Source organism: Macrotis lagotis, chromosome 1 (assembly GCF_037893015.1).
Source record: "Macrotis lagotis isolate mMagLag1 chromosome 1, bilby.v1.9.chrom.fasta, whole genome shotgun sequence".
NCBI classification, from domain to species: Eukaryota; Metazoa; Chordata; class Mammalia; order Peramelemorphia; family Peramelidae; genus Macrotis; species Macrotis lagotis.
In genome coordinates, this window is record NC_133658.1 from 839,481,921 (window position 1) to 839,505,237 (window position 23,317).

At 35.8% G+C, this 23,317-nt stretch overlaps 1 protein-coding gene and 1 pseudogene across 1 annotated transcript; both read left to right on the top strand.

The window, feature by feature from the left end:
- LOC141489172 (olfactory receptor OR51C1-like) lies at positions 1–960 on the top strand. Its single transcript, XM_074189955.1, has one exon. It carries the CDS (start codon positions 16–18, stop codon positions 958–960), a length of 945 nt encoding a protein of 314 aa, XP_074046056.1. The 5' UTR covers positions 1–15.
- Positions 961–22,366: 21,406 nt separating this feature from the next.
- LOC141489184 (olfactory receptor 51F1-like) lies at positions 22,367–23,317 on the top strand (annotated as a pseudogene).

Consider the following 23,317-nt stretch of genomic DNA (forward strand, 5'->3'; position numbering starts at 1 on the left):
CCTCCACAACTCATCATGTCAATTTTGCCAAATACGACAATCATATCTCTGACATTTCTGCTAACAGGCATCCCGGGTCTGGAAGCTTATCACACCTGGTTCTCTATTCCCTTTTGTTTCCTCTATGCCATTGCCATCTCTGGAAATAGCATGATCCTATACATCATCATCACCAATCAAAACCTTCATGAGCCCATGTACTATTTGCTGTCTATGCTATCAGCCACTGACATGTGTCTGTCTCTCTCTACTATACCAACTACTCTGGGTGTCCTTTGTCTTAATATTCAAAAGATTGGTTGGAATATTTGCATTAGCCAAATGTTCTTCATTCATTTCCTTACTGTCATGGAGTCTTCAGTGCTCTTGGCCATGGCCTTTGACCGCTACATTGCCATCTGTAACCCACTCAGGTATGCAACCATTCTCACTCCAAGCAGGATCATCCAGATTGGACTGATGATAGTGGGAAGAGGGACTCTGATCATGATTCCACTCCTCCTGCTTCTTAAACGTCTGTCATTCTGTAGGGATAATATTCTTTCTCACTCTTACTGCTACCACCCTGATATAATCAAATGTTCTTGTTCTAATATCAGGGTCAACAGCATCTATGGACTTTTTGCACTCCTCTCTACATCTGGTTTGGATGCTCCTTTGATTGGTCTCTCCTATATGTTTATCATTCATGCTGTGTTCAACATTGCCTCCCCAGAGGAGCGGTACAAAGCTTTTAACACCTGCATTTCCCATATTGGTGCAGTGGCTATCTTCTACATCCCCCTCATTGGACTGTCTGCTGTTCATAGATGGGGAAAGAAGGCACCCCCATTTGTTCACACCTTGATGTCCAATGCTTTCCTCCTTCTTCCTCCAGTACTAAATCCAGTCATTTATAGTGTGAAAACCAAGCAGATCCGTAAGGCCATCATCAAGGTTTTCCTGAGAAAAGATTACTGAAGGTGAAATAGAACAACCATAAGTGAGGTCATATCAGAAAAAAGGACAAATGTCAGTTATCTAGGGTGGAAACTAATAACTTTCTGCAACTGAATCACTTCAAAAAATTCTTGGGGGCAGGTAGGTGGCACAATGAGTCAGGAGGATCTGTGTTCAAATCTGGTCTCAGACATTTAATGATTTCCTAGCTGTGTGATCTTGGGCAAGTCCCTTAACCCCATTACCTTGCAAAAATCTAAAAAAAAAGTCTCTCCTTCCAAAACCCCCATCTGCCTTGGATCCCAGTCTGATGGGTAGTGATATAGAATTATGTAATCTATCTAAGATAACTTCTGCTATCAAGAAGTATGTGTTTAAAAGAGACCAAGATTAGCAGAAAAACAAGAGAAAATTAAACATGAATGTAATGAGAAGCTTAAGTCTTTCAACTATTTGATCAATCAGGTTCCAAAAAAAAGGAAGTGAGTGAATTTAGTGATGAGTGATTCATTCAGAAGGCAGAAATTTAATAAGCATTAGTTCAAAACTTATTTTGTGCATCAACAAAAATTAAATGCCTGGCATTCCCAAAGGAGCAATTATCCTTAAAGACTACTAGAGAGTTTTCAAGTTGCCATTGTTATTAAGGTTGTTAAATAATTCAAAGTGTCACTTACCTTGAAGAATTGTACTAAAAATAAAGGTGAGTGCTATGTTATACTGTAAGGTTATTTGGAAAATGAAGTGAGAAAAAACAGGAGAACAATATACACAGTAATCATGATATTACACAGATAATCAACTTTGAAAGGCAATAATTCTGATCAATAGAATTATGCAAAACATTTTCAAAAGATTATGGTGAAAAATGAATCACCTCCAGAAAGAAGATTGATAGACTGGAGTTCATATTGAAATATTTTTTCTCTTTATTTTTCATGACTTTTTTGGCACATGGATAATGGGGGGGAAGTGATATGTGATATCATATGTGTAATGATATCATATTTCTTGCCTTTTCATTGGGTGGGTGATAAGAAAGGAGATAATTTAAAACTAAATATAAAAGTTTTAAAAATTAAAAAAAATATTAAGACAATTAGCTTTTAAGAGAGCCATGCAACAGGAATTGAAGAAAATGAGGATAAGATCATTTAGAAAAGAAGATGTCTATCAAAATTTTGAATAGGTTTCACAATAACAGTAGGGAGAAAGAATTATGATTGCATATTAATAATAATGCATGTGTAATGAATTTAATAATAATTTACTTTCTAGATATTATTTTCACAGGCAAAGACTGTGACCCTGAGAAATAATGAAAACTTAGTAGCCAGAGTAATGTGTTTTAATCTTGACAAGTCCTACATTCTTTTGCCTGTGGAAAGTGAAGTGAATCAGCATGACCTGTACTATGCCCAGGCAAAAATAATAATGCACTCCTAAGACTTTACAATCAACTTGACCATTCCCATGGACTTGAAGATGTCCTACTTGGATGATCAAAAGCTATTGTAATTGTTATATTCTCTGGCATGGTGGGCATGACTTAGAAAGATCATTCAAGCCCCTAAACTGATTGTTCTATTATTTACCTCCCCTCTCCCTTCCCATGAATGATCATGTAAATATACTCTGTTTTAATTACAGCAAGGCAGGAGCACCTATTATGAGAAATTCTATGATTTGCAAATCAGTTGTTTACTATGAAAGTAATTCCTGGCACTATCTCTGTCCTGCTCTCTTTTGTCCAGATCATAGACTAGCTCTTTAAAAATTATGTTAATAGACAACTTCCAAACAAGATGGTAGAGGGAAGCCATGAGCTTTTCTTAATCTCTCCTGTCTTTCCCTCAGAACCAACATTAATCAAACCTCTTAACAGATTTTGGAGTGATGGAATACATCTTCAGCAAGGACAATCAAAGGGGAAGTATGGAGGTACCCAGGGCAGAGAACAGAAATCCAGCACACCAGTGACAGAAATAGGAAGGTATTAACCTGACAACCACAGCTGTGGGAGCAGAAGCTATAGTTGTTTGAGCTGTGTGGCAGGGGCTGGTAGATTTCTAGTGTGCTGGGAAAGTTTGGGGGTATACAGGGCCCCCATTCAACCAGAACTACTGGTTTGGTTGGCCTGACCTGGATGGTAAGTCCCTGGCATTCCTAGCCCAGAGTCCCTGACCTTCCCAGCAGGGAAGACCTGAAGTTCCTGCACAAACAGCCCAGACAGATCCTCAGGTATTCCAACCTCCCAGGGAGTGGGCTAAAGCCCCCTGTGCTGATGGTACAGAGATAGAGTTCCAGACATTCCAACAGAGTAAACAAGCCTCTAGGGCTTTTAACACCTAAATACTGTGAACCAGCCCTCTTCCAACACAAGAACCTTGGTATAGGTATCAAATCCCAGAATAAATAAGGATATCCAGAGAAAAGCAGGATCTACTGAGAGTTACTTTGAAGATAAAGATGGACAAAACACTAACTTCAAAAAGAAATGCAGAAGAGGTTCATCATGTTAAACTTTGGAAGAGAGCATGAATATCTCTTGTATAGAAATACTTCTTAGAAGAGCTCAGAATTTTTTTTTAAATCAAATAGAAAAACAGGGACAATAAATGTAAAAAAATTAGCATCTTGTAACAAAAAGTGATAGAAGCAGATTGTTTAAAAAATATGATTAGACATGCAAAAGGAAAATAAATCCTTCAAAAATACAATTAAGCAAATGGAAAAAGATAACTCCTTTAAAGATAGAGTTAACCAAATGGAAAAGGAGATGCAAAAGCTAACTGAAGAAAATATCTCCTTTAAAATTAGATTGGGACAAATGGAAGCTAATGTCTCCATAACACACCAGGACTCTATTGAACAAAATTAAAAACAAAAAACAAAAAAAATAAAATGCCTCATTCTTAAAACAACTGATTTGAGAAATAGATTCAAGAGAGATAACTTAAGAATCCTTGGATTACATGAAAGTCATGATCATAAAAAGAACCTGATTAACATTCTTCAGGAAATAATCAAGGAAAACTGTCCTGATATTCTAGAACTAGAAGGCAAAATAGTCATTGAAAGAATCCATCTGAAAGGCATCCAAGAGTGAAAATACCAAGGAATATTGTGGACAATCTCCAGAATTATCAGATTAAGTGAAAAATTCTGCAAGTGGCCAGAAAGGGGCAATTCAAGTATCACAGAGTCATAATCTGGATTACATAGGACCTGGATTATATAAAATCAGCATGAAAGGATAAAAGGGTCTGGAATATGATATTCCAGAGGGCAAAGGAACTTGAATTACAATAAAATAATCAGCCAACCAGCAAAATTGAGCATTTAAAATGATAGGTGATTTTCACACTTTTCTGATGAAAAGACCAGAGATGAAGAGAAAATTTGATCTTCTAACAAGATACTCAAGATATACATGAAAAGGTAAAGAGGAAAAAAAGAAAAAGACTGCTATTGGTTACATTACTACCTTGTAGGAAGATACTCATAACTCTTGATAATGAAACTGTATTAGAGTAACTGAAATAGAGACTGAAGGAATGGACTAATTTTTAAATATATAATTAAAACTACAAAAGGTGGGGTGGGGGTGATTATAAAGAGATGGGAGGAAGAGGGAGTTAGAATGGGATAAATTACATCACATGAAGAGGTGCAAAGGACCTGTTGCAATAGAAGGAAAAAACAGGCAGGGATTAGACAGGACTGGATTGGGAACAAATCACTGCATACACAGAGCCTGGACACAGAGGTGGAAACAAATTTCTGCACAGACAACATCTCAAAAGTAAGAAGCCAGGGATCAGACCCGCGCTTTAGCACAAAAATCTCCAGAATATATTCTTCTATATCCCGGGAATAGAGCTCAAAAGTTAAAATGAGCAAAAGGTCCCCAAAATATTGCTAATCATAGAAAGCTACTAGGCAGATAGAGATCTTAGAAGAAGAAAACAGTGACAAATCACCTACATGAGAAGTCTCAAAGGAGTTTTAAAAATGGGACTCAAATATAAAATATAATGAAATATATAAAATTTCATAAAACCAAAGGAGGGAGGAAGAAGAAAAATGGAAAAAAAGAAATGAGAACCATCCAGGAAAATTATGAAAACTGACCAAATAAATCAACTTATTTAAAATTAAAAATAGCCCAAAGAAAAAAAGAATAAAACTCAGCAAAAATAAAATCAACCAACTGAAAAAGGAATGCAAGCCATCTAAAAGTTAAATCCACCAACTGAAAAGGAAATGCAACTCAAAAAAGTAAAATTAGGTAACTGCAAAAGGAAACAAAAGCTAAATGAAGAAAGTAACATCCTAAAAATTAAAACTGTACAAATAAAAACTTATGAATCTCTGAGACATTATAAATCCATCAAACAAAATCAAAAGGCTTAAAAAATTGAAGAAAACATAGATTACCTTTTAGGAAAAACAAACAATCTGGAAAATAGATCCAGGAGAGATATTTTACGAATTATTGGGCTACTCAAAAACCTGGAGCACAAAAAAAGACCTGAAAAATATCTTTCAAGAAATTATCATGGAAAACTAGTTCAGTATAGTAGATCAAGAAGACAAAAATCTCTAAAAATGCATAATATACCTTCAGAAAGAGACCCTAGGATAAAAACCTCCAAGGACTATCATACCTAAATTCCAGAATTTTAAAATAAAGGATAAAATACTGCAAGTAGTCAAAAAGAAGCAGTTTAAATACAAAGGAAAGAGAATCCAAATAACACAGGACTTATCAACCTCAATAATAAAAGATCAAAGTTCCTGGAATATGATATTTTGGAGGGCAAAGGACCATAGATTACAACTAAGAATTTATACCCTGCAAAATTTATCAAATTCTATCAGGGTAAAAGATGGATTTTCTCAATGAAATTCAGGACTTCAAAAATTTTCTAATGAAAAGACCAGAATTGAACTAAAAAAAATCAATCATTAAATACAATTCAAGAGATGCATAAAAAGGTAAATTGGAAGGGGAAAAAATGCTAGTCAAAAACATTAAACTTGCATGCATCTCTACAAGGGAAGGTAACTGAAACTCTTGAGAATGTTATTTTTCTTAGGATAGTTAAATTGTGAATATACTTGAAGAAAATGTACTTAGTTTATATGTATAAGAGTGAGATATGAATACAATGTTGATTATGAGGGTGGTATTTCCTAAAGAGACAGAAGGAGGGAGAGTACTTAGAGAGTCTATTTGTAATTAAATCACAAAGTGGATTTACTAGATAAGTTAGTTAAAGAGGGTAGCAGTACAATTGGGACAGAGGGTGGCAGTATACTTGGAAGGGTTGGACATAAATAGATTAGGAAGAGATAATGTCTTAAGACATACTTTAGTAAACAAGGGTTACAGTGCTATGGTTGGAAAGCTAAAGTGACAGAGCCAGGGAATGAACTCAATATTTTGGTTAATGATTGTCCTTAATTCTTGAAGACCATAACTTCAAGGAGGTAGTGCCATGACAAGCATATGAATTGGATTTGAGTGAGGGAGTACTGTCACCAGTCTCACTTTTTCCTCCAGGGTCATCTAATCCAGTGGTCAGATATGAATCAGGATGATTGGAGATGGCTTGGATGTGTGGCAATTTGAATTAAATGACTTGCCCAGAGTCATTAGTTAGTTTGTGTCAAGCATCTGAGGTTTGATTCAAACTCCTATCCTCCTGACCCCAAGGCCAATATTCTATCCAGTGTACCACCTAGCTCCCCAACTTTGGTTGGGAAAGTTTGAAGGTCTATTGTTGGAGTACTATAGAGATGGAAGGAGAGAGTATACTTAGAGTGACTAGACATGAAAATATCATAAAGAGGTTTTGCTTTGCTTGCTGCTTTGGCTAAAATTGAAGCCAGTGTATTGGGGGGAAGGAGGTATAAAAGGTTCATGAAAAGATTTGATTTTGCATAATGCTTTGGTTCATGAGGAATGTACATCCATGTAAGGTACATCAAAAGATGGGAGGTGGTATAAATCAATTATAATTTGATGTGTTTTGTGATTCTTGAGAATTTCTAATGACACAGAAGAGGGGAGTATATTTAGTGAATATGAGGTGATATTGCTTATCAATCAATTAAACAATCAATCAACTTTTGAGAATGACATTTCTCTCAGGACAGATAAAAGGAGTATATTTTGACAAAGGGGATGTAAGTACAAGGCAGAGTTAAAAATTATAAAAAGAACTATAGAAGAAAAGGCAAGGCATTAGTGGTTAAATAGCACTAGTTGAAGAGGTACAAAGACCTATTATAGTTAAGGGAATATAAGAAGGGTGTGAACACAGAGTAGATCTTACTCTCAATAGCTTTGGCACTAATTGGGTTTAAAAAGCTATCCTATCCTATAGGGAAGTTGAGGGGGGAGAAAGGGAAAGAAGGGACTGATAAAAGAAAAGACAAAAATAAAAGTGAAAATAAAGTTAAAGTTAAAATTTAAAAGAAGTTTAAGGGAAAAGGGTGTAATACATTGATGAGAAGGAACAAGAAGAAAGCAAAGTATAAATGGGAGCAATAGCAAGAATTAGTAATTAGTAATTAATAATACAGAAAGAGCAATACTAAATGAAAATGTGAATGGAATTAACTCTCTCCAAAATGGTAACGGATAGTAGAATCCTACAATATGTTGTTACAAGGAACACATTTGAAGAAGAGAGATAAATATAGGGTAAACATAAAAGACTGGAGCAAATCATGCCCCAAAGAAGTAAAAAAAAAAATCAGGTGTGGCAATCCTGATATCAAACAAAGCAAAAGTCAACATAGAATTCATTAAAATGGATAAGAAACTATCTTCTTAAAAGGGACTACAGACAACGAAAGCATATCATTATTAAACAGTGTACATAATAATATATTAAACATTATACATAAACAAATTATTAAACTAATGAACATATTAAACAAGTGGTATAACATTCAAATTCTTAGAGGATAAGCTAAAGGAATTACAAGGAGACATAGAGAGAAAAACTTTAATCATGGGGAATCTCATATTCCCTCTCTCAGAGCTAGATAACTTGAACCGCAAAATAAACAAGAGGTTAAGAAAGTGAATAAAATCTTAGAGAACTTAGATATACTAGACCTCTGAAAAAAACTGAATTGGAATAGAAAAGAATATATATTATACATTATTTTCTGTAATATATGGAACCTATACCAAAATTGACCTTGTACTAGGGCATAAAACCCTTCCAGTCAAACACAGGTAAAAATAATAAGAGCATGCTTTCCAGTTTATGATGCAATAAAAATTACATTTAATAAAGAGCCATGGTAAGATAAATCAAAAATCAATTGGAAACTAAATAACCTAAATTTAAAGAATGAGTGGATCAAACAATAAATAATAAAAATAATCAACCATTTCATCCAAGAAAATGACCAAAAGAAGACAACCAGAGGACAAGGCAGCTTGAATTACAACCAAGGATCAGTTAACCAATGAAATTAAGCATATTCTTTCAGGGGAAAATATGGACATTTAACAAAATAGGTGATTTTCAGACTTTCCTGATGAAAAGATCAGAGCTGAACAGAAAATTTGAACTTCAAACAGCAGACTTATGAGATACATGAAAACATAAACAGAAGAAAAGAAAATGCTATTCAATAAGTTTAAACTGGTTATATCATTACCTGGGATAGAAATTCTCAAAATTCTCAAGAATCATAATTCAATTAGAAGGAGAATATTTAGGCTGAAGGTATGGACATAAGTCGATTTTGTTGGAATTATTTTAAAATAATTAAGACATTAAAATGGGGCATTGAATTGAGATAGGAGGAAGGGGGAGGCAAAATGGGGTAAATTATATCACAGGAAGAGGCACAAAGGACCCATTGTGGCAGAGGGAAAGGGTAGTGGTGGTGAGAACTGCTTGAATCTTACTCTCATCAGATTTGGTTTAAAGAGAAAAAACATACATTCATTTTGGGTTTAGAAATTTATCTTATCCTTCACATATTAGGAGGGTAAAAGTGAGGAAAAAGGAAGAAGGGATTAATAAAAGGCAGGGAAGGAAGTAGAGGAAAAAGGAAAGAGGGAAGAAAAGGAAGGGTGGCTGATAAAAGAGGGGGGACAGATTGAGGGAAGCATTATTCAAAAGCAAAATACTGATGAGGAGGTATAGGGTGAAGGAAGTGGATAAAATGTACAAATGGAGGGGAGATAACATGGAGGGCAAATAAAGAGGTAGTTATAACTTTGAATGTGAAGAGTTTGGACTCTCCTATGTAACAGAAGTGGATAACAGAGTGGATTAAAAAACAAAATCCTATAAAATCCTGCTTACAAGAAACACATTTTTCTTTAGGTTTTTTTGCAAGGCAAATGGGGTTAAGTGGCTTGCCCAAGGCCACACAGCTAGGTAATTATTAAGTGTCTGAGACCGGATTTGAACCCAGGTACTCCTGACTCCAAGGCTGGTGCTTTATCCACTATGCCACCTAGCCGCCCTGAAGAAACACATTTGATGCAGAGTTGTGCTCAGAGTAAAGGTAAAAGACTGGAGCAGAATATATTATTCTTCAAGTGAAGTGAAAAAAAAAGAAGCAGGGGTAGCAATCCTTATTTCAGGCAAAGTAAATGCAAAAATAAATCTCGTTAAAAAAGATAAGGAAGGAAACTGCATCCTCCTAAAAGTTACCATAGACAGTGGTATGCATCAAGTGGTATAGCATCTACATTCTTAGAGGAGAAGATACATAAGTTACAGGAAGACATAGGCTGCAAAACTATACTGGTGGGGGACCTCAATCTCCCTCTCTCAGAATTAGAAAAATCTTTACCATAAATTAAACAAGAAGGAAAATAAGGAAGTGAAAAGAATATTAGAAATGTTAGCTATGATAGACCTCTGGGGAGTGTTATATGAGCATAGAAATAATATACCTTTTTTCCCCTATGTACATGATACTTTTACAAAAACTGACCATATAATAGGGCATGGAAACATCATAATCAAATGCAGAAAGGTAGAAATATTAAATGAATTATTTTCTGATCATGATACAATAAAGGTCCTTGGAGAGAGAGTTAAAATCAATTGGAAACTAAAAATTCTAATTGTCAAGAATGAGTAGGTCAAACATGTCATAGAAATAATTTCATCCAAGACAATAACAATAAGAAGACAACATACTAAAATTTGTGGGATAGAGTCAAAGCACTGATTAGGGGAAATAGTATGTCTCTAAATGCATAATTGGCAATGGGTCAGTTGGAATTATAAATGAATTCTATCAAATAAAGAAAAGTTAGTTCCAATTCTATATAAACTATTCGGAAAAATAAGTGAAGTTCTGCCAAATTCCTTCTATGACACCAATATGCTGCTGATACCTAAACCAAGAAGAGTCAAAACAGAAAAAGAAAATTATAGAACAATTTCTCTAATGAATGTGGATGTAAAAATTTTGAATAAAATATTAGCAAAACAATTACAGCAAGTAATTGTTAGGACAAAACACTAAGATCAAGTAGAATTTATACCAGGAATGCAGGGTTGGTTCAATTTTGGGAAATCAATGAACCTAATCAGCTATATCAATAAGAAAGCTAACAGAAATCATTATATTATCTTAATAGATGCTGAAAAATCTTTTGACAAAATACAACACCCATTCATATTAAAAACTTTAGAGAGGATAGGAATAAATGGAATTTTCCTGAAAACAATAAACAAAATCTATCTAAAACCACCAACAAGCACTCTATGTAATGTGGGGAAGCTAGAAGCATTCCCAATAAGATCAGGCATGAAATACGGATGTTCATTATCACCACTATTATTCAATATTGTATTAAAACTATTATCTTTAGCATTAAGAGAAAAAAAATTGAAAGAATTAGAGTAGTTAATAAAGAAACAAAACTTTTACCCTTTGTAGATGATATAATGGTGTTTATCAACAAAACCACTTGAAAAAATTAGCTACTTTAGCCAAGTTGCAATTTATAACATAAACCCACAAAAAATCATAATTTCAATATATCACAAACAAGGCAGAACAGTAAGAGGTACAAAGAGAAACTACATTCAAAGTAACAGTATACAACATAAAACACTTGGGAGTCTACCTGCCAAGACAGACTCAGGAACTATATAAAAATAACTATAAATCTCTATTCATACAAAATAAGATCTAAAAAATTGGGCAAATTTCAATTGCTCATGAGAAGGCTCAGCTAATATAATAAAAGTGACAATTATACATAAATTACTTATTCAATGACATACCAATCAAACTTCCAAAATATTAATTTATTGTGTTAGTAAAATAGTAACTAAATTCATATGTAGGAACAAAAGATCAGGAATGTAAAGGGAATTAATGAGAAAAATTGCAAAGGAAGGAGGCTTAGTCATACTAGATCTAAGATTATATTACAAATCATTGAAACTGTTTGATACTGCCTAATAAATAGAATGGTGGATCAATAGAATATACTAGAGGCAAAACAAGTAGTAAATAAATACAGTAATCTCCTGCTTGATAAAACAAATGAAACCAACTTCTGGGATAATAGTTCACTCTGATTAAAAACCTGTGGGGACTTCTGGCCAAGATGGTGGGGAGAAGCCAAGCACTGTTTTAAACCCTTCTTGGTTTTCCCTCAGAGCCAACATGAACCGAGTCTCTTAAGGGGATTAAGATTTTGGGTCTCTAGAACACACGAAAGAGCAAAGGGGAACATCTTCCAGCGAGGTCTGTCATGGGAGGAGCATGGACGAGTTCAAGGCAGAGAGCAGAGATCCAGAACAACACCAGCGGCAGGGTGAGGCAAGGAACTTACTAAGCAGCAGAAGGAATGGAAGTCTAGGTGGTGAGCATGATGAGTAGTCTGGGAGACAAAAATTAGTTTTGATTACATTAAATTGAACAGTTTTTGCAAAAACAAAACTAAGGAAACCAAGATTAAAAGGAATGCAGTAAAGTGGGAAACAATTTTTACAACTAGTATTTCTGACAAAGGACTAAAATAGAGAATTTATAAGAAAAAAATCATCGCTAAATTGATAAAGGCCATGGAAAGACAAGTCTCAAATGAAGCAATTGAAACTATCTCTAGTCATATGAAAAATTACCCTAAATTATTTTTAGTGAAATGTGACTTTAAAACAAACTCTGAGATAGCACCTCAGATTGGCCAAAAGAAATGATCCATGTTCATGGATGTGAAAAAACTGGGACACTGATGCTTTGTTGGTGGAATTGTAAACTGATCCAACCTTTCTGGAGAGCAATTTGGAACTATGACTAAGAGGCAATTACACTTGCATACCCTTCGATCCAGCAGCACCACTCCCAGTTCTTATCCTAAAGAGTTCACAGGAAAGGGTAAAAAATACAGATTTTCAAAAATTAAATGAGTCTAAGGAAGAGATCTTGCTTTTACACATTTAATCCCTTTTCCTTATCCTACTTAAAAACCTCACAAACAATAATAATTATGATAATAGTAATAAACAAACCATAAATCCATATTTAAACTTGATTAATTTTTGTTACCCCTAAAAGTTTCAGTTTCTTCATGTGTAAAGTGGGGTTAACATTGATGTGTGCCTCTCAGATTTGTTGTAAGGATCTATTAAGTTAACATGTGTGAAATGCTTTGTAAAACTTAAAGAACTACAAAGATTCTTGGTATAATTATTTTCTTCAATATCAGAAGGGAATTTTAATTGCTGGGTAGCTATCCTGATCGAAACACTGCTGGAATGCTGAATTCATCTCTGAATGTCATATTTTAAGAAGGGCTTTGATAAGTGAAACAGGAAAAAAAATGTAGTAAGTATTCTGAGTATATAGGAATGGACTGAAAAATTTGAGAATATTTAAAGATCAGTGTGACAGGTGACACAAGAGATATCTTTAGTATTTGAAGGTCCTTTATAAAGAAGATGATTCAGTAGGGCAAGTGTGCTATAGTAGATGAAACTCTGGATTTGGTACTAGAGTTATCTGTACCCAAATAACTTGTATGATCTTAGGAGAATTGCCTATTCTCTTTGGATCTGTCTTTCCTGATATGTAAAATTAGTGGTTATATTTTGTGGTCTCTTCTGATTTTAAGGTATATCTTAGAGATGCTCACTTAACCACAGAATGTATAAAACAAATTTTGCTGAAATAGACAGAGATAAATTGGTGAAATGGACTTCTTTTGGAGGTGGTATTCTCTGTACCTTCATTGGAGTCTTCAAGCAAAGAATGAATTACTCAGTCAAGAATGTAGAAGTTGGAAAGGATCATCACTGAAGTTTATTTTCCAATTATGAAATTCTGGGCTTCTTTCAGACTTTCTGGACTCTGTTCTATGCATTTCCAAAAGATATCTCCTCTGAGTGGAGGTGCTTCCATATTCAAAGCCACAGGAGTGAAGAAATACTAAAGTAAGTCTCAGACTCTGCAACAAGATTTCTCTCTGTTTCACCAAATTCAGTAATAAATATTCTAAAGGAAGCTCCATACTCATCTTCTTTGGAGTAGCTGTTTATCTCAATATACTGGCAATACCAGAAGCACCTTGGAATGGTCTCTCATGTGGCAACTATCACTAACCTCTTCCTATTTTTTTTGGAATCTTGCTTTTGAAAGAAATAATTTTTTTCAATCCAACAAAGAAGAAAGATAAAGAGCACAATATTTTCTTAAGGAAATTAAAGAAAAAAAAGAAATGAGTAAAATAAGCTAATGGATCATTGTTAAGTTCAGAAATTTAGAGCCTTGAAAATAATGACTCTGCCCTGAACTCTTTTCACAATCATTCTTACTCCAGGAATTCAGAAATACTATTATAAGTTCTGCTTATCAGTAAGTCATCAGCATGGTGCTATTTTAAAAAGTGTTTGAAAGTAATACTATCAAAAACTTAAGAAGAAAATAGTAGTTACAATTTATTATGCTTTTAAATATGCTCTTTTAAAATACATTTTATTTGGGATTAGGCATTAGAATATGAGCTCCTTAAAAATATTATTTTTTTTGCATTTTTTTTTTTTTGCATCTCCAAGGATAAGCACAGTGATAGGCACGGTACATAATACATAAGTACATAATGAATTCTTGTGGAATGTCTGGTCAACTAGAAATACAATAAAAGAATCTCCTGAAACCCCCTCCCCAAAAAATGAAATCACCTAAAAATGGAGTCAACTCAATGAATTGTATGCTTTCTTTCAGTCTGTAACCTTCGAAAGATAATCCAACAAGTTTAGAATTGGAAGAGACCTTATCTGCTATCCCATGAACTTAAAAAGGAATTCTCTCTAGCACATAGGTGGCAAATGATTGTCCAGTCTCTACTTAAAGACTTCCAAGAACAAGATGAAAGTCCTTTCAAACAACTCTATTATAAAGGTTTGCCCAATGTCACCCTCATCCCTAACTTCCCAGTTTAAAGTTGACTATTTGCTACTTTTTTCTATTGCCTCAGTTACTGAGGCCAAAACCCATAAAAACTAATCTTCTCATAGTATGTCCTTAAAATATGAAAAGATAGCTATCATGACACCCTATACATCTTTCTGTGATAAACATGTCAAAATCAGTCCAATACATGTTCATAGATCATTGTCTCCAGAAAAATTCTTCATCATACTGATTGATGTCCTCTCAGCACACTTTAGCTTACTGATACTTTTCTTAATTGTTGGAGCCCATCACTGAGCAGAATTGGTTTATTTGTTTTGTTTTGTTTTTTATCAAAGGGGATTGGATTTTAGGTGTGAGTTGAAATGGTTTACCCTTTTCCATTCTGGGATTGAGCAACTGTGTGAAATTCACTTCTTAAAGACTGGGGATATCTTCCTAAACTTAATGTATCTTCTCCCCTTCCTTATCCCCATGAGAGAAACATGGGTATCGGGCAGACATTTAAAAAGTATAAAAGCTACTTCCTCTTTAGGATAATAATGGCTCATGAATTCTGTCTTAACAGTAGTGCAGACATTTAAGAGATATTAAGTTTAAATCATGTTGTTTTTAGGAGTAAGAAGATATTCACAAAGCCCTTAGGGATAGATTTATTGGCTTCAGTATCTCCAATTTCAAAGGATATCACCTTTATAGCTTATTTGTCTTGATGCTTGAGCCATTTTACTGAATTCCTTTTTCCTCTGATCTTTCCTACCCTATCATAATTTTAGGTGAGATTTGGATTAAATGATCACTGAGGTCTCTCTCAACTATTAATTTGTTTTGATTCAGCAAGGATTTCTTTTCTCTCTTCAATTTGAGTCTATGCTGAGCTCTGTCCTAGTCGTTGAATTCTCCAAATTCAATAAGAACTGTGTCTCTCTTGGTTTTAGATTCCTTAAACTAATGTTTCTCCTTTGTTGTTCTTCTCTTTTTTGTCTAAATGTTCAACTTAAAATGATCACTATTCCATATTGATTCTGCATTTCAGTTATCTTAACAACATTTGACTTACTCAGAGATTAAATCCTAAAAGTTTCAACTCTCTAGAACATATCCAAGAAATCAGAGATGAGGAAATCTTCAACTTCTACACTGTTAAAGGAATTATCCAAAAGTCCCCACTTTAAGGTTTTCACATTTCACAGTCATAGGAAAGCAGTCCTTTCAGATCATATATTTTGCTATTTTGCACAATTCAATGAGCTTGGTTATTTGGAAGAAGTATTATGTAACTTGATAAAGGTTTTTTGAACATTTGAAAAGCCTTGTAATTGCTTTATCATATTCCTTGATCAATTAGGAAACACTTGATTTAATCATTAGGAAAGTACTTTGCACACTGATACATATTTAATATTTTTCCCCCTAAGACACATTACTGAAAACATCCTATCTCAAGGGACATCCTGTCAAGAGAAAGTGGAAGATAATAGGGAAGATTGTTCTCCAGGAAGTATTGTCTAGGAAACTTAGATTTTTCTCCCTCCTACCTAATGATCTGATACAGAGGTTCCTTTGACAAGGAATTTTGTAAGCAGTGGTGGGGAATCTCACTTGCTTCAGGATAAAGTTTCTCATATTGGGAATCCTTTTCAATTCTTTTCTACTATGATACTTATGAATTCAAGCAAGCACTTACTCCAGGAAGGAGTCAGGTAAGTTTTAGGTTTAACTCTTTAAACAAGAAAGATTGAGAGAAAGTCAAAACTCCTTAGGCAAATTGCAGAGAAGGAACAGAAATGCCTTGTCCATATTCTGTGTCTGAAATAGAAAAAGTGAGAGTTATTTGAGAAATTTCTGATGCATGGAATATGAATCGTAAAACCAGAACACTTTCCACTCTCTTTGAGTAACTTAGCTGAGTCATCAAAGTAACCAGAATTTACTTTTCATTGTTTTCATAATGCCTATAAGATAGTATAGGCTTAGTAAATACTCTTTCTTTACTCAATTTCTTGGTGTCTTCCTCTAAAAATAGACCAGGAGAATTTTTCCCACTGTCAACCTTTCCTTTTAAATAGGCAATATAATTGTTTTATCAAGAGATAATTTGAGGCTTTGAAGGTTAAAGTTACCCCTCCAAAATCCTTCAGTAATTAAGTAGTGGATGAAGGATTTAAATAAATTCTGACCTATATATCTAAATCTAATGCCTTCTACCATGAAATAATGTCTGGTTTTTTTCCTTTATTTTTTTATGAGGAGATAGGAGCTTTCTTATATGCTCTTTCGGCATTTACGGTAGGAACTGAAACATAGTAAGCCTTTAATAAATGCTTATTGATGGGTTGATCATAAGAAATGCAACAAGATCCATCTTCATTGTCTTTTTTTAAGGGAGAGTTTGCTGTCTTCAGGTAGAGTAGTGTTAGAATGACCCCTGATAGATTACTGAATCTCCAAAATTGCTGTGGTCAGCCCTGGAGGAACCACCATTGAGGGATCAAGCAGTGAGTATTTTGACTTAATTTATTTAGTTTAACAAAAAGCGAGGGGAGCAGAACCCATTATCTGGTTCAGTTTTATCTGTGCATATTCAATAAACCAAGAATTTTATACAACTCAATTTAATTGAACTTTTTTTGTTGTTGTTGTTCATGTGCCACAAATCAAACTTGATGTTTGATTTAAAGTACTTAAACTCTGGAAGTTGGATTTTTCAGCAGGATGAAGGGATTGATAATACCTAGATGTACCAATATCTGCTCCTAAAATAGGCTGCTTTTTCCTTCTCCTTTTATCCATCCTTCCTTTCTATCTTTGTCCTTCCTATATTCCCTCCCTCCCTCCCTCCCTTTCTTCCTTCCTTCCCTCCCTCCCTCCCTCCCTCCCTCCTTCCTTCCTTCCTTCCTTCCTTCCTTCCTTCCGTCCTTCCTTCCTTCCTTCCTTCCTTCCTTCCTTCCTTCCTTCCTTCCTTCCTTCCTTCCTCCCCTCTCCCCATTTCTCCTTTTTATAGGTAAACTACTGAACAGAATATTTAATTTGGGGGAGGATAATTCCAAAGCGTTATTCCTGTCCTGGTTTGTCATATATGCATGTGTATGTACTTATTTCCTCTGCATTAGCTCATTTCCTAAATGTCTTCTTTTTAAAATGTTAGTCTGATTTTGGAATTTTTTTTTTGCATCTCATTATTGAATTGTCCTTTGTCATTTCTCATCATTATAAAGAAGCATTCTTTTAACAGAAAACCCACCTGCTTTCTGTCTTTTCTGCTTTTGAACTACTGTGAATTTTAAAGCAAGATAACAAGACACATTTAATATTCAATAAGTGTAAATTAGTTCTTTTTTCAATATGTAATATTTATTTATTTATTCTCATTTTGTACAAATAATATTTTTATACATGAATGAAATATTCTTGTTTAAGAGTAAACAAAATACCCCCTCCCCCAAAAACTATAGACTCACTTGAGTGATAAAGTAAATGGAGAGAAAAAATTAAAATTAATAAAAAACAATAGTAATAATTGTAGGTATGGCTGGGTGGCACAATGGACAGAGCACCAGCCCTGGAGCCAGAAGCACCTGAGCCCATATCCAGCCCCATATACCCAACAATCATCCAGCCGTGTGACATGCAAGCCACCCCAACCCCACAGCCTTGCACAAACCAAAAAAATAAAAATAAAAAAAAACCAAAATAAAATAAAATAGTAATAGTAGGGGTGGCTGGGTGGCGGACAGAGCATTGGCCCTTGAGCCAGGAGCACCTGGGTCCAAATCTGGCCTCAGACACCCAACGATCACCTTGCTATGCGGCCCCAGGCAGGCCACCCAGCCCCATTTGCCCTGCACCCCCCCCCAAATAATAATAATAAAAAAATGTGCTTCAGTCTTTGTTCCAACACCAAAAACTCTGTCATGGGTGGATCACATTCTTTATGATAAGTCCATAGCAAAAGTTACTTCCATTTTTTTCCCCCACCATTGCCATTGCTGATTGCAACTCCCTCCTTTCATATTTCTTCACTACCATGTACTATATTTTCTCTCTCCTTTCATTCTGACTCTGCTGTAGGGTAGCTGAGTGGTGCAGCAGACAGATCCCTGGCCCTGGGGCCAAGAGGCCCTGAGCCCCCCACCACCGCTTAGGCCCAGAATCCACCTGGCCCTATGGTCATAGACAGGCCATCCAATCCCAGCCCCTTGCAAGAAGTAAAAAAGAAAATGTGTTATATCTGACCACTCTCCCCCCATGGTCCATCCTCTCCTCCATCACTCACATCCCCCCCTTCACCCTGTCCCCCACTCCTTCTTACTCTAGATGCCTATACTCCATTGCGTATATATGCTATTTTGTCTCCCAGCCAGCTCTGATGAGAGCAAAGATTCCCTCAGTACCCCTTGCCTTCCCCCCTTCCATATCATTGCAATAGCTCATTGTAATAAAGAAAAATCTTATTATATGAAATATCTTGGCCTATTCCCCCTCTCCTTTTTCTTTCTTCCATTACATTTCCCTTTTTTTCTATTGACTCCATTTTTACACCATATTTTATCTTCAAATTCAGCTTTCTCCTGTGCTTCAACTATAAAAGCTCCTTCTACTTGCTCTATTAACTGGGAAGGTTCATATGAGTATTATCAGTATCATTTTTCTAGGCAGGAATACATGCAGTTCATCATCATTAAGTCCCTCACATTTTCCCCTTCTCTTCCAATGTCTATGCTTCACCTGAGTCCTGTATTTGAAGATCAAACCTTCTGTTCTGCTCTGGCCATTCCAACAGGAACATTTGAAATTCCCCTGGTTCATTGAAAGTCCATCTTTTTCCTTTGAAGAGGACATTCATATTTGCTGGGGAGTTGATTCTCGGTTGCATTCCAAGCTCTTTTGCCTTCAGGTATATTATGTTCCAAGCCCTACAAGCTTTTAATGTAGTTGCTGCTAAGTCCTGTGTGATCCTGACAGCAGCTCCATGATATTTGAATTGTGTCCTTCTGGCTGCTTGTAATATTTTCTCTTCAACTTGGGGTTCTGGAACTTGGCAATAATATTCCTAGGGGTTGGTTTTTTGGGGTCTCTTTCTCAGGGGGATGGGTGGATTCTCTCCATTTCTATTTTGCCCTCTGCTTCTAGGATATCAGGACAATTTTCTGGTAGTAATTCTTTGAAAATGATGTCAAGGCTCTTTTCCTGATCATGACTTTCAGGTATTCCAATAATTTTTAAATTATCTTTCCTAAATCTGTTTTCCATATCAGTTGTTTTTTTCAATGAGATGTTTCACATTTTCTTCTAATTTTTCATTTTTTTGGTTTTGAAGTAATGGGTTCTGATTTCTCATAAATTCAGCAATCTCCCTGAGTTCTATTCTTTGTCTGAAGGATTTGTTTTCCTAAGAGAGTTTTCTTATCTCTTTTTCCATCTGGCCAATTTTGCTTTTTAAAGCATTCTTCTCCTAAATAACTTTTTTTGAACTGTTTTATCCATTTGACCTAAGGTAGTTTTTAACATGCTATTTTCTTCAGCATTTTTTTGGATTTCCTTGACTAGGCTGCTGATTTAATTTTCATGTTTTTCCTGCATCTCTCTCATTTCTTTTCCAGTTTTTCTTTTAACTCCTTTGTTTGATTTTCAAAGTCTTTTTTGAGCTCTGTCATAGCCTGAGCCCAATTTCTGTTTTTCTTGGAGTCTTTAGATGCAGGAGCTTGTGTTTCCTGATCTTCAGACTGAGCATATTAATCCTTCTTGGGATCATAGATAATCTATTTCTCAATGGTGTTCCTCTTTTTTCTCTGCTTGCTCATTTTCCCAGTCTAAGCCTGTTTTGGGGGTGCTTCCTGAGCTTTTGGGACACTCCCACAAGGGTCTCAGTGTGTGAGGCTCTGTCCTCCCTCCTGGTCTGTGAATGACCATATGTACCCCTCCCCCCTGTATGGGGCTTAGGTGAAGGGGGCCCCTGCTGTTCTATGGGGGGGCCTAGACTGCGATCAGGATCTGAATGTGTTCAGAGCCCCAGAGTCCTGTTCCAGGGCCAGAGGACAGAGCTCCGAAGTGTCTCTTCACTCCCCTCCCTCAGCTCAATGGGCTCATGCCCTGGTGGCTCCTGCTTACCAGCTCTGCCTGCTTATGTTTCCCGGATCTGGAATGCAGCGGCTAAGCTGCTCCCTGTGTGCTCTGAGGGCAGGACTTCAAGTGCTCGCTCTGGCAGAGGTCCCCCGCTTGTCCCCCAATTTGTGCCCAGTGCTCCCTGGGATGTAGCTCAGGAAACTCCCCCACTGCTGTGAGCAGCGGTCCCAGAGCCCTGGGGCTGCCTCCGGGAGGCTAAAGTTCTTTCACTCTGGCAGGCTGCCCCTCTGGCAGGCCACCCCTCCATCTCCGGGAGCAGAACCTCTCTGCTTTTTTTCAGGTTACCTTGAGTAGGAGAACTGCCTCCCTGGGTCCCTCTGTGGGTTCTGTCTCTTGAAAATTTAGTCCTTACTTTAGAGGATTTATGAGAGAGTGCCTAAGACAAGATCTGCTCTTGGCTCCACCCCCTGTAAATTAGTTCTAGGAAAGGATCTGCATTGTTTTCAATTAGGGTTAGGGTTTAAGAATATCATACATCAGGTTTGGGATTTTTTGACATTCAGTTTTATGATCCTAAGGCTTTTGTTTCCACTTTTCTTTATTTTGTCTGTGTCCTGATACTAGAAATTTGGGGATGTGAACATCTAAATAAGATGAATGCTGCTGTAATAAAACATGAATTAAATCTAAATACTGAAATAAACTGTTAGGTATTTTATTAAGCTTCCCATATTATAAAATATATTATGATTATTATTTCCCCAAAATGTTGACTACTCATCTATGATTGTTTTAGTAACTGAGAGTCCAGAATTTCCTGCTGAACCTATCATTGTATCTTTGGTTGAAAATTCTTCAGTTATTTTATCTTTATTCAGACATAATTACCTTTTCTAGAATCAATGTACTTTTTGCTTCTTTAATTTGATAAACTTTCATATCTGAATTTTATAACTCCAAAATTTTCTTTTCCCCAGACTACATGACCCCAAGTTGCACAAAGCATTTATTATACATCATGATTTCTTATCTTCATGCCATTCTATGCACCCTCCTTTGGAAACTGTCTAATTTGATAATGTCCTATTTAATGTTTCCCAAAGTCATACACAATATTCAATGAAATAATAATAATAATTAAAAGCAACACCAGAAAAGTGATGTGACAATGAATAGAGTAATGTCCTTTGAATTAAGAAGACATGGGTTCTAGTCCTGCCTTGGAAAGAAATTGGCTGAAAGGTTGTCATAATATCAGTGTCCCAGACGAGTTAAGAATTGAATATTCTAGCAAATAAGTTACTGATCTACTCTGGGTGAATGAGTTTCAACATATGGACTAGACTATAATGATATCATAAGTTTAAATAGAAAGATCAGAAATGCATGTTTTGCATTCTATAAAAACAATAAATATATTTAGGGAGTCATCATACTAAGGAAATAAAATGAAATGATAGAAGTCCTCCTTGGTAATTTCTTCTGCTGTTTCTGATACTTTAACCTGGTCTAGCAGAATAAATCTTTCTTTGCAAAAATAAAACTTTTAAATTATGTAAAAGTGAGAGTTCAGCTTACCTCCTCTGACATTTTACTTCCCAGCTTAAAATTACCTCACCTTCCTCTCTTGCATAAGACCTAATCTCCAGAATGTTCATCCTTCATTTCTCTTTTATGAATCTTACTACATGATCATTATCACTATCACTAACACAGCTGTATCTAATATGGGTGAATATTATACATTGACTTACCTTCTATTTCTTTTCACTGTACTTTAATCTAGAGTATAATGTGAACTCATTTATAAAGAAAAGGTAGAAAGTCATAGCCTAGAATTATCATTCACGTGACCATCAGGATTTTTGCAGTATTACCCCTATGTTACTATTATCCTCTTTTCCTATTCCAGGTTGAGAACATTTCCATTGGAATGATGCCTCCAGAACTCATCATGTCAGTTTTGCCAAATACTGTAATAATATCCCTGTCATTTCTGCTACCAGGCATCCCTGGCCTGGAAACTTACCACACATGGTTCTCTAGTCCCTTTTGTTTCCTCTATGCCATTGCCATCTCTGGAAATAGCATGATCCTATACATCATCATCACCAATCAAAGCCTATGTACTATTTGCTGTCCATGCTATCAGTCACTGACTTGTGTCTGCCCTCTCCATGATGCCCACTTCTCTGGGTATCCTTTGTCTTAATATTCAAGAGATTGGTTGGAATTCTTGATTTAGCCAAATGTTCTTCATTCATTTCCTCTTATGGAGTCTTCAGTGCTCTTGGCCATGGCCTTTGACCTCTACATTGCCATCTGTAACCCACTCAGGTATTCCACCATCCTCACTCCAAACAGGATCATTCAAATTGTGTTGATGATAGTAGGAAGAGGTACTACATTCATGATTTCCCTCCTCCTACTTCTTAAATGCCTGTCATTCTGTAGGGATAATATTCTTTCTCACTCCTACTGCTACCATCCTGATGTAATCAAATGTTCCTGCTCCAATATCAGAGTCAACAGCATCTATGGACTTTTTGTACTCCTTTCTAGATTTGGTTTGGATGCTCCTTTGATTGGCCTCTCCTATGTGTTAATCATTCATTCTATGCTCAACATTGCATCCCCAGAGGAGCGGTACAAAGCCTTTAGCACTTGTATTTCTCATATTGATGCTGTGGCTATTTTCTACATTCTCCTCCTTGGTCTGTCTGCTGTTCATAGGTGGGGGAGGAAAAGGCACAGCCATTTGTTCACACCTTGATATCTGATGCTTTCCTCATTCTACCCCCCCCCCCCCCCAGTCATCTATAGTGTGCAAACCAAGCAGATCCGTAGGGCTATCATCAAGGTTCTTCTAAAAAAAGATTACTGA

What these genes read in the sequence shown, in the direction of transcription:
- LOC141489172 (XM_074189955.1), top strand. Translation starts at nt 16, where the DNA reads ATGTCAATTTTGCCAAATACGACAATCATATCTCTGACATTTCTGCTA.